Source organism: Pygoscelis adeliae, unplaced genomic scaffold, assembly GCF_000699105.1.
Source record: "Pygoscelis adeliae isolate BGI_AS28 unplaced genomic scaffold, ASM69910v1 Scaffold75, whole genome shotgun sequence".
NCBI classification, from domain to species: Eukaryota; Metazoa; Chordata; class Aves; order Sphenisciformes; family Spheniscidae; genus Pygoscelis; species Pygoscelis adeliae.
Genome location: NW_008824772.1, coordinates 3,326,473 through 3,345,741, shown reverse-complemented (window position 1 = coordinate 3,345,741; position 19,269 = coordinate 3,326,473). Strand labels below are relative to the sequence as shown.

The 19,269-nt window shown below is 38.4% G+C and overlaps 1 protein-coding gene across 1 annotated transcript in view; it reads right to left on the bottom strand.

Moving 5' to 3' along the window:
• Positions 1-707: 707 nt before the first annotated feature.
• MMD (monocyte to macrophage differentiation-associated) overlaps positions 708-19,269 on the bottom strand; it is a 21,547-nt gene continuing 2,985 nt past the window's right edge. Inside the window, exons 3-9 of the mRNA XM_009323796.1 lie at positions 19,150-19,254; positions 13,426-13,507; positions 6,612-6,772; positions 5,691-5,765; positions 5,179-5,280; positions 4,282-4,351; positions 708-2,958 (exon numbers count right to left, since the gene is read on the bottom strand). Coding sequence (XP_009322071.1) covers positions 2,758-2,958; positions 4,282-4,351; positions 5,179-5,280; positions 5,691-5,765; positions 6,612-6,772; positions 13,426-13,507; positions 19,150-19,254 — 796 coding nt within the window. The 3' untranslated portion in view covers positions 708-2,757. The remainder of the gene's footprint in view (positions 2,959-4,281; positions 4,352-5,178; positions 5,281-5,690; positions 5,766-6,611; positions 6,773-13,425; positions 13,508-19,149; positions 19,255-19,269) is intronic.

Here is a 19,269-nt window from a genome sequence, read left to right as displayed (position 1 = left end):
CATCCTAGACACCCTCTGGAAAGGTCAATCTGCAGAACTAAAACGCTTGTTATCACTGCTTCATTTAAACTCCGCGTGCTTGGTGAACTTCTAAAACCTAGAGGCACAGAAAACACAGAAGCAAGCGCTTTTAAAACCACTTGCTTCAGGAAGACAACGAAACCGCATCTCTGCTACTGCGGCAAACGTTACTGGGAAAAGCCCCGTTGTTACTCCTGGGGGGAATCAGCCTGGAGAGCTGCAGTTAGACCGGGGCGGGGGTGGGAAGGCTAATTGACATATTTGTTTTACAGACAGAAATGCATTTTTAGTTCAGCTTGTCTTTATTTAATGCAGTGATGCTCCTATAGGGATAAGAGCAAAATTATGTTTTTTAGTGTTATATAATTGAAAAAAAAATAAAACAAACCAAAAAACCCAACCAAAACCCAGTATATAATAAGAAAATTGATCCAGAACAGCAAAAGGGAAAGTAGCAAGTTCCCGATATTGACCAAAATTTATACATAAACATACCCTTTTCCATACCACAAATTGAATAATTTGGATTGTAATCTTTCCTATTATTTTTATTTAACAAGCTGACTGAGCAAGCCTGAGGGTCATCAGGTTCAACTCTGGGTCTCTCGTGTCAAGAGTGGCAACGGTGTTAGTCCCTTACTTTCCTACAGGGGGGGGCAGAGAAACAACCAGCAAGAATACAACGGTTTCCAAATTGCACAAAATGTTTATTGTTAGTCTAGTACATTCAATATCATATTGACTAGAATACAGTAATTCAAAATATTTTTGGCGAATTGAATTTTTTTAAAAACCATTTCAAACACTCCAAAAAGCAATTCCATGAAAAATTAACTTAAAATTAAAACAAACATATTCAAGCAATAGTTTCACTTTTGACTACAGAAAACTTTTACGTGTATTTTAGTGGTTTTAACAGTACTGCGTTTAAACAAAATATATGACCTCGCAAAAAAGTGGAAAATATTAAAATAGACACAATGTTAAAAAACTGAGGCATCCAGATGTGCGAGACTGTTGTACTAGGAATTACCTGCCCAGCTGTTCCTTTTGTTCTCTTTTGGGGCAGTTAACTAGCCTGCTGTAGTGGTGCCCTTTCTCCAATCACCTGCAAGCACCGCACAGCAAGTCGTCTTCAATGCCTTGAATTTAAAGTTTGTCCCTCTCGTAAATTCCATATACAAATGTATATATTCTAAAATATGCGACCCACTGGCAAATCTAGGTGCAATATTAAACGGTACCTTGAAAAACTTCCCTATCTTGCTACTTATTGTTTGCAGACAGGCAATATCCAGAACAAAATCTGAAAAAGGCAACACGTTTTGGTTTTGTTTTTAAATACTGACATGAAAAACTGAGTAAATTAGAAAAAGGATAAAGTCAATCTTAATATAAGACATTCATTATATAGTGGGACAGGATACAATTATTGGACAAAGAGTATCACAATGACTCTTCTGTATCTGGTCATTTAATGCACGTGTTGTACAATCATGACTTGCTACCACATTTGGTTTTCCTGCACAGAAAGACAGCGATACAATTAAAGACCAGTTTTACTCTGTGTAAGTCCCAGAATGGCAAGCGACACCGTATCGAGTTCTTCAAGCTCTTCTCCCCGAAAGGCTGTGCTTGTGAAGAACCAGTAACCATGAATGCAAAGTGGTCAGCAATCGCTCTGTACCTGCTGCTCTGACCAGGATTTCCCAATTTAAAATTTAAATCCCTTTGAAAATCCATGCCTTAGTTTTACAGCACCGATATGTGTATACGTATTCTGGAGAAATGACTGACTCTCTGGTCCGGATTGGGGGATATTAGCTGTCCACCTTCCTTAATTCTGCCAACCTTTGGAAAGTCAGCTTTCACCCGAACTGCTGCCTGGCTGGGCAGCACGGAGTAGTGTTGGGAAATCTCGAGGAGAAACTCGTCTTAACCATTTCTTTGAAAGCACTTCATTTCCCTCTCGGATGAAGCCAAATTAAGGTGCTGTTTAAGTGGTGTTATAGATGAGCAGAATACTATCATGTTAAAACTCAGCAGAATCACATTTGGATTTTAGTTCGTAAAAGTGGTTATTACACCTGTAACACAACCTTTGGAAGAGGTACAACGTTTGCTTGTCAGTACAGTATGTGGAATGTAACCATTTCTTGCAAGATTTCCAACATGAGTAACTGCATAGATGACAGTTGTGTGTTTTCAGTTCAATAAATGTACTTTTCAAGTTTACAAAAAACACAAAAAGTTTCTATAAAAGTCGTATTATACCAAGATAATGGGTGGTAAAAGTAGATTATTTGTCTGTGATTCATGTTTAATAAATGACTAGTGGAAAGGTGATAGAAACCTATGTCAAATTAAGAGAGTTACATTTTCGCTATTGCACTGACTTCACCATTTGAATCACTAATTTAGAAAAATTCACGTAGTTAAAAATTGTAAAATTAAACTAGAATACAAAATTTTTTTGTAAACATCAGGTAGCCAGTTCTACTAACATGGAATGGACTCGTCGTACTGCAGTACAGTATCTTGGTTATTTACAGCACTTGCCATTTGATGGGCAATTGCAGGACACATACAACATCAGTTCACAGTAATTGTGTTCAGAGAACTACCAAAGTCAGTGCAGTTTTTCTGTGCAATTTTCCAATTTCCTTGAATTCCTTAAGTCAAATAATACTGTTACAGAGGCCAAGTGCAGATTAATTTTTTTTTTACATATGTATATCATAAGTGACGAATTATGTCTGCGGGACTTCTGTAAAGGTACTTCCAAATGGCATAGTAATGAACGGCAGCTGCTGTGGCCACAAATATGTGCCAGATGGCATGGGCGAACGGAATGACTCCATCGCTCTTGAAGAACACCACACCCAGACAATATATCAAGCCTCCCCATGCAACCTCCTGAAGTCCATCGGTGTTGCTCTGTCAATTGACAAGGAAAGATTAGGGGTGGGGTGTAGAGGAGGGGAAAGGTATTTTATGCACAAAATACAAAGTGTCATGTCCCCCCGCTCCCCCAAAAAGCTGGCTGTCATAACTCAGAACATCTTGGATATGAGAGATGGACAAGTGAGAAAACCAGTATATAAATACTGAGATCAGACTTTGTGAAATATATAATAATACATTTATATAATATGTCTCAATACAAGTAATAGAGGCATAACTCAAGAATTAAGACAAGTCTGATGTTTTGCTTCATGCTCCTTAGCAGAGCAGACAAACATGGAGAAAAAGAAAACCACGTTACTGTGTGCAAGAGTGAGTTTAACGCAACTCCTGCTAGTTGGATGAAGCATCCAGCAAGGTTTTGGTATAGCACAGCATTCATGTGGAACAGTTAAGTACTGTAACTGGCATTACCTTGTAGAGGTGTCAGATTTATATTAGCAGCAGAGAGGGTTATTCAAAGTTATTTAAAATGTGTAACTATAAGTAAATAGTCAAAGTTTTGAGATGGACAAGATGGAGTAGGATGCTTTAGAGATGCACCAAGAAACCTTTTTTAAAAAAAAAAAAAAAGGCCAACTGCTGAGAGATCAAGTACCCCAGATACTGTGCATCAGTTTGATACAGTTCGACGACTTCTCAACTTTTGAATTTTTCCCTGCTTCACTGATAAAAAGAAGCCTCCAATAAGAGACAAAATCTTCTGGCTTTGTTGCCCCTAAGTAATTTTGAAAGGGGCAAGAATCAATTTACTTCCTCCACCTTGGTCCAGACCACAGAATTAATTGATTAGATTTTCCAGAGAGCTCTGACATATACCAAGAAAAAGGACATCATGTTATCAGAAGTCCATTCCACTTTCCTAAAGAAAAAGCTTCTTTCCTAATTTGTAAGCGGGCATTAAGTAAGTTCATAAATAGTAAAAATCTAGAAACATTCCTTGACAGGCTAAGGTACTCCACATCTTTATCGTTTTTACTAAAATGGAAGTAATTGAATTGTTACATCCAATATCCTTTCAGAAGTGAGGGTCTTTCAGAAGTGAAGTTCGGAGCCTAAGCTCGTTTTCTCTAGACCCTGCAGCCCAGATTCATTGAAATGCTACCTTGTTTTGTTGAATGTAAACTATAAACCCACAATATAACTGACTATATTTGGCTCTTCTGCAGAGAACATTTACAATTATCGTGGACTAAAGTTAACATCTTTTCAGAAGAAAGAGAGCTGCACTAGAACTTATGCTAGTTATAAAAGGAAAGCTTGTGTGTTTGTAATGTTAATAGTTACATTCCTTACCATGGACGTCACTACCAGAGCAGGAGAAAATCCCATCGCTAAATAGAAAAAAAGTTCAACAATCTTATACCTAAAAAGGAACGATTTGAGTCATTTAAGGAGGTGTACAAGAGGATGAACATTTTCTTCAACAGTAAAAAAAAAATACTTTAAGTTTTACGTTAGCATGGGTCCATTAAACTAGTCAAAAAGCTTTCTATGCAGATAGATAACCATTGTTTTATGACAAAAATAAAGCTAGTATTTATCTCTGCATTGTACAGTTGCAGGCAATACCTTCTTCTCTAAATACTGCCTAGATGCATTCATTTGCGTTAAGTACTAGCGAGAATAAAACATTGAGACAACTTATTTGACAAGAACCTCAGTAGCTCATCTCCAAAACAAAAAAGATGGGTCTTGCTCCCTGAGGATAAGTAATGAAAGCAGGCTCAAGACTTCAGATCTGAAACTCAAGGACTCACATCTCAAAACAAAAACAAGAAGGTAGCAGGAGTCAATATGCATCAGTATATATAAACAATATAATGCTGCAATATAATCTATACACAATGCTACATAAATTAGGGGCGTAAGAAAGCCATCATTTCAACCGGTTTCTTACCCTACCCACTCTCACCCCTGCTTTCTTGTAGCAAAAGTTAAAGTTTTAAAAGTGGATACTTCCCTCCCACCCCTTTAAGAGAAGACAGCAATATAGCCTAAAGACATGTTATGACAGGGTGACTACAATTATTTTCTGACAAGATATAAGTTTGCATCATTCTCATCACATATTTCCACTGTTTCAAAGCTCATATTTCAATGTGTGAAAGGCTGGATAGGAACACTCAGAAAGCAAGAAAGCCCCCACCTTTTACTTTCAGTTTAAGGTTAAATGCAAGGAATAATTCCTACTTTTCATGGTAGAGAAATACATAAATGGTTCCTCCAGCAGCCATCAGCCAGATAAACCAACGCATGTGAGAAGCCAGAGGTCCAAGCTCACGTAGATTTAACCTGGAGGTACAAAGATTTCAAGAGACCAAAGTGATGAATGAATGGACCATACTGACACACGAGTAGTAGAACTTGATAAAAATAAATAAGTATTCAGAGCTCTAACTTAGGCATGATGGGGGAGAAGATACTTGGACATTCTATACATAGAGAAGCAGAAGGTGTGTTTGCATTGATGTGAGGGAAGCATAAACTGGGGTATGTGGAACATAGATAAATTACTCTCTGCTGTTTTCTAGTATTACTTCCTGTTCAGCAAATCCCAGGAGATTACATTATGTTGCATTTCACAATGCAGAATGTGGTCAATTGCATCTAAGAAGATTCCTACAGATTTTGGAAAGCCGCAAAGATAAACTGTTCACAACGGAAAAAGCTTTAATCCTGAAGCTGCGCTTCAGATTTCTTACCATGGTGCATATGATGCCGCAATAAAGACATAGATCATCATTCTGTCACACATGTGAAAGCAATGCTCCATTGTCCTAGTAAGAGAGAGAACAAGTCACCAAGACAGATTTTGGGAAGACTTTTGTATCATCTCAGTCTCCTCACACACTTTAGAATTACTTTGGGGAAAATACCATCAGCTCCATAACCTCTTACAACCGTTTGGAAGACTGTTCAGCTGCCTTCAACTTCAGGAGGTCATAAGCGAGACACGTAGGAGGCGAGCACTCCTCCATTCCTCTCCCCGTCTCCACCCCATCATGCATCCTGCTCTTTGGCAAGGAGGCAGAAAGTTGTCACATCAACTCCGTCTAATCCAGAAACCGTTACTATTTAGTGACTACTGGTTAAATCCAATTTACGGCCCAGAATTATACAGAGGTCATAATGGGAGGAAAAAACAACAACAACTAAAAAATACATAAATAAAAAAATCACATCTTAGTTTTGCTATTGCTGCCTTGCTCCCAAGGAGGCTTTCTGCTAGTTAACTGTGTATTGTATTACAATTCTCTTGGCAAGCTCAGTGTTCGTCAAAGTATTTGAGCATGCCATAGTCCCAGACAGCATTCTCATTTCTGCAATGGAATTACATCCACCATGCACTTAGATTAGGTTTTTCCCATTCAACTTCTGGATTAAGAGCCACTACGGCCTAGAAAAACACTTGTTTTCCTTGCGAAAAAGCAGCAGACATTAAAGTTTGTTTGTGTATGAGCTTGGCTCGCTATTTCTTCCAACAGAATCAAAGGAGTTTTTTCATGATTCAGTGCAAGGTACCACTCCAGACTTCTGCAAAATCATGTTTTTAACTGAGAAACACAACAGAGAATCATCACAGAACATGAAAATAAAACATCTTATACATCTTATAGTGATACCTTAAGTGACTCTTTTTCCAAGAAACGATATGAAACACTGTGGAGACGATGAAGAGCGCACAGAGCCCCATGCCATACATCCATGCTGTTATCTTTTCCCATCGGTCATCAGAAAGCCGGTGGAGAAGGGCACTGCCCACAATCGCAGGAACAATGAGGAACTACGAAAACAAAAGGCCATTGTTAAGTCTTTAATCGCAGCCAACCTAGTACCTCCCACAGTACAGCAACAGCAGGGCAGATAACACCGCAGCATGCCATATAAGACCATATGTACGACATTTGATGGCATGCTCCTAACAGGAGCAAGTTTTTCATTTAGGTGTATGTTGACACACAACCGTCAAAACTTCGACAATGTCTCAGACACGTAGGTTATATCCGTTTGTACTAAATTTCTCCTCACATGGTATTAGACTAGCTCCTCTAGCCACGACACACAATCAGCCAAACAAAAGAATTTGCTAAGTCTTAGTAGTGTTTTTATTTTCACATTCTGCTTTGTGTTTTAAAAAAGTTTTGATCTTACCCTAGGCTTGGATCCAAACCACCTCTTGTGCACAGAGGCAGAGCACAGGATAGATCAAAATAAACTTAAATCCCAAATAAATAAATAAATCCCAAACAAACAAACAAACAAAACAAAATAAACTTAAATCCCAAATGAAAAAATCCCAAATGAAAAAATAAAGCATTTTGCAGAACAAAGCATAACTGCAGAAGTATGCAGTTAAGTAGAAGACGAGAATTAAGCAAAGGCTTTGCAGAACTTGGATTTTAGATATCGTAAATAAATTAGCTGCAAACTTCTTTTATGAGTAGATTCTTAATGCATAAAGCTGATGTTCTTTTAATGCAGTGTATCCAAGTCCGTCTTCCTTACCACCTCCCTCTCAAGCAGCTTTAATTCAGGTCTTCCAAAACAACCACTGTTGGAACATCATGATGGAATTAGCGTGCTCACATGAAGTATCTAAGAAGTGGGCTTCATATACATTTAAAACTACACTCCTTTCTACAATAAGTTACATCACGTACCTTTGTCTCATTCAGAAAAAAACAAAGGGGGGGGGCAAAAAAGCACGTCCAACAAGTATTTAAAGAAAAGAACCTGCTGGCTGAGACATTTCTACCAGTCTCCTTCCACTAGGAAGGCGTATCTTTGTCAGCCTTCTAAGTTAAAAAGGCCGCACAAGTTCTCTTCCAGACCCTAGGCGTGTCTGAAGATGTTAATTTGTTCACTTGAATTGTAAGCAAGCTTCATAGGTTAAATACTTCGTAGTTTAACCCAAGTCTCACATGCTAAACAATAAAGCTAGGAACAAGTAATGTTTAAACAAATCTGGCAACTCTGCTTTGCATTACAGGTTTGATAGCTTAGAGTGCAAAGTTCTGGTCCAGCCTGCACTGTCTTTGTCCTTTATCTGCGTACAGAGTAGAAGAAATTGAGGCTCTGATCACAGCTACAGTGCAGAAGATGCAGAGTATACCGACTGAACCTGAAAAGTAGTGTTAATCCAGAGAGTTAAAAAAAAAAAAAGAAACAAAACCCCCAAAAACGTGGCTTTTACTTCTGGCTTTTGAAGTACATCAACTGTAGCTTCATTACCATTATATTTTCTTCCTTCTTGCAAAATTTAGTACATTTATGCCAAAAGCTGTAGAGCCATGGAAATGAAAAGTATGGCATTCCTATATCCACAGCATTTGGACCAGAGGTGAAAACACTTTCCGACTTTTGTAACGAGACTATGGAAGCTGACCTCATGCACTTTAGGGCCAAAAATAGTCTGCCAGTCTGGCTTCTCGTTTATCACAAACCATAAATTTCCATACACATATCCTGGATATCCCCCAAATTCAAGAAAGGTTAAAGTGTTTCACCCCTCAGGAGATTAGGCCCTCCTGTTTTCCACATATGGCATACAGTTTAAAGTGTGGCTGAAGCCCTCGAGACAGCAAGGAACTGATTAGATGCGGCAGTTGTTTCATTTAGTTTTTGCAGGAGACAGGAAGATGCCAAGCTCCAGAAGTAATTTTTTTAGCTGTGTTTCTTTAAGCTGTGCAGTCATGCTGTATCCACGTTCATCAGCTTCCTCCCCAATTTCTGATGCAAATTTCAGTTTTGACTATACTTGACAGAGAACTAAAAGGTTTCAGAGAGATTACGTACCCGCAAGTGCCATGAACACCAAGTAACTAGGTAAAACAGCAAATCCCTACTAATTCCTTACTAAAAGCCTGGGTTTGAGCTGGCCCGAGATTCTGCCTGGAGCTCTGATTGAGACCATTTTATAGTAAGGAAGACCACTTCGGAAACTAGATTTAGATATTACACAGAACAACTTGCCTTTCTTACACAGATATCCCAGCTTTTCACTAGTCTACTAAAATAAATACTTCACAAGTTAAGCTATGATGTGTAACGCTCAAATGGGCCAACACCGAGTTTGCTGCCAATCACTTTTTCCAGTAATTATTGTATATAAAGTTACAGGGTTAAAACAAATAAGCAATTCTCTTACCACCTCTTTCTTTGCACCTTCAGAATGAAGAATACAGCTACAAATGAGTACACGGATGAAGAGCTGAATTAATCTCTTTTCTGCCTTGTCCTGGCTCTGAAGAACGATTCTACTTCTCACAGGGAACAGCACTATACTAACATGAGAAGGATTTATTGTTTTTTTTTTCCTAAGTATTCTATTTGGAAACACTTTCCCTCTGTGCCTGATAAGCATCATGGGAACAGTTAGACTAAACAAGAGATGTTTTATTACTCTTTTTCTGACCAAAAATAGCTAGATTAGAGACAAAATCCAGAAATGAGACCCTGCTGTTCCAGCCAACTGGATAAAAGTTCTTTAGATACTAATGCCGTACCAGATAACATACGATACAATGGACTTCATTATATCTAACATCCATCTTAAAAAAGAAATCTAACACTCCAGTCAAGAAAACAAGACAGATTTTCCCATGTTCATTTGAAAAAAAATCTCTAGTGCAAGAACCGCATTTTAATCTTCAGAACGGAGAAGCAATCAATCAGTCCTTTAAAAGAAGGGGTATTTACCAAAAAAGTAGTCAAAGAATCAGAACTAATAGAATGACTGTGATTGTGCTGCGTCATTTTACAGCTATGACACAGCATTTCTAAGTTGCCAACATTCCTAGTAATAAAACTAGCTACAAGTCACACAAAGCTTTGCTTATTTCATCATGAAGTGCAACTCTTCCAAATGAATATCGTCAAACCCACTGATTTAATGTACTATGAACAAAACCAGACCTGTGATGCTCCAATTTACTAATTTTAGCACCTCCATTAATACTTGCTAAAACAGAAATGGGGCTGGTAGAGAGATTTACAGAACAAGAGAGTAGGCAACAGTTTCATGAAGTTTTCTAGAGAAATGACAGAACAAATTGAGAGCACGAAGCTACAAACCCCTTTCCGATAAGACGACAGACAAAGGATTAAAATGTATTTATTTATTTACAGCTATAGGCGGGAATCTTTAAGAGGAGACTTGGGCACAATCCCCACGTGATGTATTTTGGGAAACCAACTACCACAGCCCCTACTGTCACAAATAGCAGCCACTGCAAAAAGCCTGAAGACACAAAGAAAAATGCTGAAACAGTAAGTTGTAAACCTGATCAGGCATACTTCAGGGAAATTAAACTCTCTGGTTACTAACTCAGAGCAAAGTATCTGGTACCTTCCATCTATTTGGGGTTGCCTACAATACTGGTACGTCGGTCAGTATTTTATCTGTATTCTTTCCGTATTTCCGTAGACAGTCTCTCCCATAGAGAGGTTTAAAAATCTGTTTAAAACTTTGCTTTTGTATATAACATTCATACCAAATTAAGTTATTTTCTTTCCACACAAGGCTCTGCACGTCATGTAGTCAGCACCAGTGACCGTGGATGCACAAGCCACTGTAGCAAAGCACGGTGCTATTGTTGCGACCTCATCTGCCTTTCGTTTAGAGGGAAACACTAACAGCACAAAGATGGTCCCTACACTTCCTCTTTGGAAAGGGAGGCAACGGGAAGATCAACGAAGCAGCCAAATTCACCTGCGGCACTTAGAGGGAACCATGAAGGACTGTGTCCTCTCAAGCGGCCTGCTCCAGGAGTGCAGCCCTGAAGCCAGGTACAGCGTCTCCCTACCCAAGAGTTTTCTCTTCTCAAATAAGGAGACAAGCACCGTGGAGTGGGAAGCCTACCGGCAACTTGGGTTGCGCAATACACAGAGAGCGGAGAAACTGCTAGTATCAGCCGGGTAGAACGGAAACGTTTTCATCGTAAGAGCCCTTCTGAAATGTTCACGACCCCTTCTTCCATGCTCAAGTGGCCTGGTAAATGCTCCAAGCCTTGTTTTTGAAATATTTATACTTCTTTCTCCTTTTTTCCATGCACTGCACAACCCAAGACTGGAATAGAGAGACTGTAACTTATTTTAAGAATAGTTCCTCCTTTTAAGGCAGTTGGAAGAAACTTTTAGAGCAGTATAAAGCAAGCCATGCCTAAACTCTGAGGTTTTAATACAACAGGGCATATCTTTTGTCTGATAAACCTTATGTACACTAGAAGGTTTCACGATGAAAGAGCCATCCCACCCTTAGATTTAGCTTACCTTACAACTCAAATTCTTACGACTCCTGCCTCTCTCATACACTGTTTCCTTCCTGTTCCTCTAAACACAGAGTGCAGTCTTTTCTGTCTCTGTATTCAACTACTTAGCTGCCCTTCCTGTCTCTTAGTGTCTAAAGACAAGTCAGTGCTTCATTTAAATCTTAAAAAAAAAAAAAATCAAGACATTTTAAATAGCCTTACTAGTTAGAAATTTGAAGATACCTTACTATGCTACACAAAGTTAGCTTTTAAGTATTGTAACAAAAAGCTATGCATGGGATTCTGTATCCCCATTTATTAATTGTTCTGGGGTTTTTCTGAAGCCAGTGCCTAAACTGACTACTGTGTATTTTTAAGTCAAAAAACAGACAGGATACCTACTGAGTAGCGCAGCCACGCTCGTAAAATATAAGTTGACTACTTCCTAAATTATGAAAGCTTTGAAAAAATATACGGAGAACCATTGCTAAACTCTGTTTTGTAGAAATTATGTCACTGTCTAATTGAAAACTCAGCCTGTAATCTAGCAGCAAAGACTCAACCACTTGACCTTCTAACATTTGGTGAAACAGTCTGTAACACAGAGGAGAAACAAGCATCCCCCCCAGCTTTTTCTGTATAATCCACTGTGCTTTCCCAGATTAGATTCCTATTTCAAGGCTTTAAATTTTGATTAAAAGTTATTTATTGCATACAATTTTATTTAAGGAGTAACAACCCCTCTTTTGCACTACACTTTATTTTCTTCCAAAGGGTATGTTAACATTGCATATCCCCAAGCTGCTAACAGTTCATGGTAGGTTTCAGCACGTAGATTGACTGTTCAGAAAGTAATTAGACAGCTTCACCAGAAACTGTAACGTACCAGAAAATACTGATGTGACATCTCGGCTGTAACCTACTGCTAACAGGCAGGAATAAGACATGCCTGTTTTTCAACCAGATGAAGGCTAGAATTGCTAAGGAGCACAGCAACTTCTGCCAGATATTTTGAAATCTAACTTCTTGGCCAGAATAAACAAGATTTGTACAAGGATTATGAGATAAACTACATATTTGTGCTAACTAACAGAATGTTGCTTCATTCTCTAGACAAATAAGCATATATTTACATAACGCTGTACATGAGACCCTTGTCTTAAAACCACGTACGCTTCAGTTAGCTTTTCTATACGTAAACCAAGGTGACTGTTTTTACCAGCAACACAGAGCTGCATGCTGGTTATCTGTAAAACACACATGAAGGATCTTGAAGAACAGAGCTCTTTCTAGAAGGGAAGAGTCCCATGCACCACCTTGAGCATCCATATCTATAGCTCACTCAGACAAGAGACTGAGGACAAAGTCAAACATACTTCAGATGTTCGGAGTTAAACAAGGGATTGAGGAGAAGCACAAGCTCTTTTTATAAAAGGGCAAATGCTATCTTAAAAAACAAACACACACATTTTTAAGTCCTTTTTAAAGTGCCAGACAGCAAATTAAACTTCCCAATTAAAAAAAAAAAAAAAAGGACTGTTTTCATTGTTTTGTGTATATCTTATATTCAAATCTAGTATGGGTCCATACATTATGAAAATAAGGACAGACTAGGATTTTTAGTAGGGCTGTCAGCATTATTAGTGCCTCTTTCAAAATAGGAGGTTTCTTGAAGAATCAATTCATAGATAGGAAGTATCAGAACTAAGCCATTCTAGCTCTTCTGGCTAATACCCACAGTCTTATGAAGCCTTCCACTTCTGACGTGAATAAACCTTTCGTATACTTCCAGTACACAACTCGCACAATACCGTACGAGCACAGTGCTGGGAAATCTGCCTTGCAATACTAACTAGTATAGACCTATATTCACTTTACCATAGTCATCCTTCGACTGGGACAGAGGAAAAACATCTAAAGACACGTAACTAACTTTGGTGAAAAGGAATCTTATGAAGCATCTGGAGGTCCTAGAGATTCCGAACAAGGACTAGCAATTACCAGCCATCTAATTAACATTACATTTTCTGGACTGTTATAGCTGAAGCTTATATAACAAAACCAGAGAGGTTGTAAATATGAATACACTTGGGCAAAGGTAAGCATTTAGCCATCCAAACCCACAAAAATTTACCAAAACATCTGGTTTAAAAAAAAAATTAAAAAAAAAAGGAAATGTACTACTTACTGCATGTGTGTAACAGTTAGCAGCATGTTCATAGCAAGTGGGTTTGTAGCGGCTGTTTGCTGGAGCTGGGTGGTTCATGAACCTGTTGAATAATTAAGAGGTATTTTTAGGAAAGTTACTAAACAATCTCTTTGGAGTGTCATGAAGGAATACCTCCAACCTAGTAGTGTTAAAAATTATAAGTACAGGCATGTTAAAAGTAACTGTTATTTAAATTGCAAGTTCTCCCAGATAAGTGCTCTTAACAGAAACATATGTTAAATAAATTCCTGTGACTGCCTGTCACAGTGGATGGTTAACTTTAAACAAGACTTTGCATATAGAAGTCAGACCCCCCCTCTTTTCCGACAGCTTGGGCAGATGAAGAATGAACTATTTCCTATTTAAATTATATAACATGGACTCAAATTGCTCCTGAAATACAGACTTCATTATAGCTGCCAAGGGTTACTCTTCTTTAAGAAGTTCTTGAAAATATAGCAATATTCCAGTTCTATAACACCTCGGATTAAACCAACTTGAATATTGACTTTTCAATTCTTATAGCAAGCAATATTTGTGTTTGGAGCGTTAGATGGCTCGATTTTTCTTTGAGGCTAATGCTATCTTCTGTCTGTAACTAAAATCCAAGCTACACCGGGATGAAAGGAGACTCTAATGGTTAACTCCGAAGAGGAAAAATTTCAAGAGGCTTACCATAGACATTCCACCTTTTTCTCTAAGAATTTTCAAACATTACCTAACAAACAAACAATCACACCAAACACAGTCTACGCAAGCCAAACGAAATGTGATGAAACTTGAGAAAGTTTTGGAAGAACTTGCCAATGCAAATGTTGCATTTAACTATTCTAAAAAACCAAACACTTGAGTTGTTTCTGTGAAACTACACAATTTAGATCTGTGTATAAAAACCTCTAAGAGACAGCACGCATTTATATGCAATCAGACAGTCAAATCAAAGTTATGAACTACTCCAGCTACAGTACCGCGCATGTTATCCCAGCACAGCCTACTGTCATACAAAAGTGATTCTCTTCACTAATAAATTCCAGTTTACTCCAGGCTATTATAAAACTACGCACTGACAATTAGTCAGGTATCCAACAGGCCAGGAAGAGCTTCGCAACAAATACAGAACACGTCTGTATGTTCAGAACTGAGAGCAGCTTTGTTAGCTAGATTTATACAAAGAGCTTGTTGGACAAACTTTGGTCCTCCCCCATGTCCCTCCTGGTTTAAGTCCAAACCAGTCCTATTTTTATGACATCCATAAAATATTGGCCGATCTCAAACCAGAGAAAAACAACCAACCAACCAACCCAACCAGAATCTTATAGTTTGAGTAAGCAGTTCCAGATTTCTGGGGTATAAGACACTTGGTTTTCTTGACTGATTTATTAAGTGATTTGTAAACAATTTTTTTTCTAAACCGATACACGAAAATTTAACAGCACTGTTAAAATAACACAGTGTCATGATCTCTCTCCAGACTGTGGCAATTTCAAAAAACAGTTTCAACTATTACTAATACAAAGGATAAGAAAAATGTGAATTTCATTCACAGACACTGAGTATAAATGGTTGTCAGCAAATGAGTAATTCCACGGGAGTTAATACGTTGTTAAAAAATGGCAATTCAGTGACAAGTGACACCTTCCTCTCATCTCCAAGAGGATAATGACATTGTAGTCGTATACACATGCTTGCAGAGCATTTGGAAAATGATTTTGTTGCCCAGTGAATACAGGTCTTCAACAGCTGCTGAAGACCATCTCAGCATCCCCTACAGGTGGAACATTCACTTTACTCAGTTCTGCTTCCAAGTTAGGAAAACATTTAAAAATAAAAGCATCTGTTGGCTCAGTTGAGTGACCAGAATTAGACTGCCCTTGCCCAACTCCATAAATTCAGAAGTCATGGGAAACCTTTCACTGATTACATCTAGAATATTACCTTTCTCCAAAGGCCATGGTGGTACCCTGGAAGTCTCACAAGAAGTAGGAAATAAACCAAAACCCCACAACAACTAAAGAAGCCAAAGGAATAAGCTTATCTTCAGTACTAGATTTAGAATTTCTGTTGTTCCAAATTTCTATATAAGATATTATCATCATCTAAAACTTTATAAATAATGGAAGGTAGCCTGCTAATGGGACCTTCAATTATCCGTTAGAGGATACCTTTTAATTTTTTTTTCCCTTTTCATTTATATTTATTTAGTAGAAAAGATACCAGATCTTTCTAAAGCAGTCACAACAGAGCCTGGGGTAACGTTAGGTTTCAAACAGAATTATGAACAGACACTTCAGAAAAGTCCACTTATTAGGACCTCTTATTCTCACTAATTTAAAGACAGTGTTATTAGCAGTAATACAGAACATAAAGACATTAACAAAACTATCCTTTCTCTGTTATCTACACAAAGGGTTGGGGGTTTTCCCCCCTTGTTTGTGCCAGTGCAGGGATGATGCAAATATTTGTTCATCTGTGTGGTAACTTTAGGCTGGCAAAACAGACAAGCATCAGGTTTCAGAAAACTTCACACTTACAAAACATTTCAAACTTTTTTTTTTTAAATAAATACTTCAATTCTGATTATTTAATTTAAAACAACAACAAAAATGGTTAGTAACACGGCTGTTGAACAGAAAGCTTTACTGGCCTCCCACAACAGCTGGAACTTGCTTTTCTTCCACCGGAGTTCTAGCAGAACACCACCGTTAGCAGTACTTTACCCATCCCCTTCACCTACACGTTTTTACCAATAACACCACCATAGTATGTTTTGGCAGGAGAGGAAGAGTCAGGCTTTACCTCTACCTTAAAGAAAAGGATCTCGAAACACCTCACTACCTAACTTTGCTGTACATTTGACACACCCGCACCTTTCCTTTCTGCAAGGTATCGACTGCAAGGGGCTGCAAGACCCAGGCAGCAAACGCTGGAGCATATTTGCTCACAGACAACGTTCTCAGTAAAGCAAAGCCTCAGTTATTTCCCTCTGCCTCTTTATAATACTGCTTATGAACGTTATCAGGAACAACTTTAGAGAAAGGATCATTTAAAAAGCGGTTGAACAGGGCAGTAATTCCAGCCAATGCTTCTCTTGAGTTTGTTTCATTTCCAGTTTGACAGTTCATGTTTAATACCTTAAGAAACAGACCTGAAGTTTGAAAATAGCTGCTTTGGGATACTACGCTGAAGTACTCATGAAAACCAGGAAAAATTATTTTTACACATACTGTTAAAAAAAGTCATATACTCCTGTAGTTATATGTATGTATGACATTGCAATATAAAGGCAGAAGAATTTGGTTGCAGACTTACAGTCTAGAGGCAAAAACTGTTCTGTTCTTTCTTAAAGATAAATAAAGAAAGCCCACACCATCCCCAACAATGGATGCTTTTTGTTTTCTGCCACATGAATATTGCAACACAGGCACATTGTTTTTCCTCCTACCTACAGGTCAAGTTTGCCTCTTCCGAAAAAGATAATTGTGAAGAATATAATCTCACCTTCCTAAAGTAGAAACTTGATATATAGCATTCAGATCCTGTTTACTCTTAAATAAAGGCTCTCTATAACACAACCATTACGGTTATTATCAAATGCAAGACAGTCTGATAAGGTCCCACTGAACTGGACTACAATTTACAGGAAACATCTTTAAGTGAAGCCTTTTGATTCTCTAACAAATCTCTAATGTATTCTTTAATAGGGACTCTAGTGAAACCGGAGTCATTTAGTCAGGGGATATGCAGCATTATCTCACAAGAACGCATAAATACTTCTCCATTTAAGATACTGACAATCCAAGATCTCTAATATAAAACATTAACTCCTTCAATATCAGAATTTGAAATTTCCAAAATTAACAGACTAATAACTACCTGCAGAATGCTTTTGCACTGAACTGAGTTATGAGTTCATTTTCACAATTTAAATGCATTCTTAAAGCTCAAGAACTACCTGAGGCCAAGAAGTCCAAGCTTTATCGTTTCAGAGCACGCAAACAACCTTCTTTGATGAGCACATTCCCAATGTAAGTGGAAAAGGGTATTGAGAAAGACATATGACAATTTAAAACACGAGAGAAGAAACTCATACCCCTCCCTTTACACCACTTGAACTTTAATCTTGAAACACTTCAAATATTTAAAATGTTAAACCTATGGGCTAATCCATTCTTTGTGAGAGACCCCTGGTCTCAAGTTTCTGTTTGTGTCCAAGGAGTAGATGCTTTACGTTTCATAGTGATTCCAGAATTAAGAGATCATAGTATTTGGGAGAGAAAGGAGAAGGAAAACCTGAGGGTTCTTAGTGCTCTGTCTTCACATGCAAACTCAACTTAGAAAAATAAATTATAAAATCCCAAATCTATTGCACGTATTTGTATGGCATTTGTCTGGTATCACAGCAAGCCCATAACCAAAACTGCAGAAGAGAAAAGCACCTTTCAAATCTTGCCTTATTCTCGATTCCCATCTGCTGAATGAATTATTCTTTGAAGCATGAAGTAAAATGTCAGTAAAAACAGCAAGCACTGATAATAGCCTCAAAGATCTGGATTTTTAGTCTTTTCAGGAAGTACATTTCCTTTATTCAGCTCAAAAGGCCTCATACTTCCTTTTACCAGCTTAAAAGCACATTACCCCTTTTTGTATCTTTCTTTTCTTGTGCTTTCCAGCAGCAGGAGAGGCCATTTAGACCTAATAAGCCACAAATAACAGCATATGAGAAACTGCAACAAGATGGGGATAACTCCACAAAACCCAGCAGTAGCACACATTAAATGGGGTTACATATTTAGATACTGAAGCAATTTTTATGTTATCTAGGCTCTTTGTTTTCAAAAGGAAAAACAAAACCAAAAAAAATCACAAGCAGATCAAAATAGATCAGCACTACATTTTCACGATGACCACGTGGTAAGATTTTGAAGCGACATGAATAGGTTTACAAAAAGCTTGCTTTCTTTGACCAAATTGGCAGCTATTTCCTCTTTATGAATTCAGTCCGTTCAGTTAAAAATAGAGCCATATTCCTCTGGACCTTCCTTCCTGGATTAGAAAATACATAGTTGTGGTTCATAACTGTTCGCATAATCTTTACTATCGCTGAACAACCGAGTCACAGAAATAATTCAGATCAGCACAGAAGCAGACCACTTATTTGGAAATACCAGCGAAATCACATGCTGTGTAAAGGTTCACGTACTTACAGCACAATACTAAAGATAAAATGAAATCTGCAATACTCTGAGAATCCATTAACAATTGTGGTATCGTACGTACATTAGGTCATGGAAAACAGTGTCTGTGCATCCCACTGACCTCCCAAAAGACTCCTCAACCTTCTGGCAAGTATGAAAGGCAAAATTTCAAGCGAAGAGTGGGGAGCGAACAGGAGTCACATCAGGTGCTGCGGCACATCTGAGCTCAGGGGCAGGGTATCAGCCAGCGTAACAGCCTAGGTGTGGGCGAGTACAGAAACCAGGTCTGACCACACTCGTATTTTTCTCTCTTTCAGTTCTCTTTCAATTTTATTTCCCTTTTAATACTTAGGCTTTGGTTTCTTGAGCGAGTTGGTGAAAAGCGAGCAGGGCAGCCCTGCAGCAGCGTACCCGCTGAGGGAAGCCATCGTAGAAACCGGTCTTATCCGGGAGACAGACTGTCACTCAGCAGTCCCGCCTCGCGTCTGACCTTTGAGCAATTAAGTACCTGAAGCCCACATACACACGTTTACCCAGGAACCTCGACCGCACCGTTACCCAGCCGAACCCCCCGTGAATACGAGCAGCATCTTCAATCCGCCCTGAGAAACACCTGAACAAAGAGCAC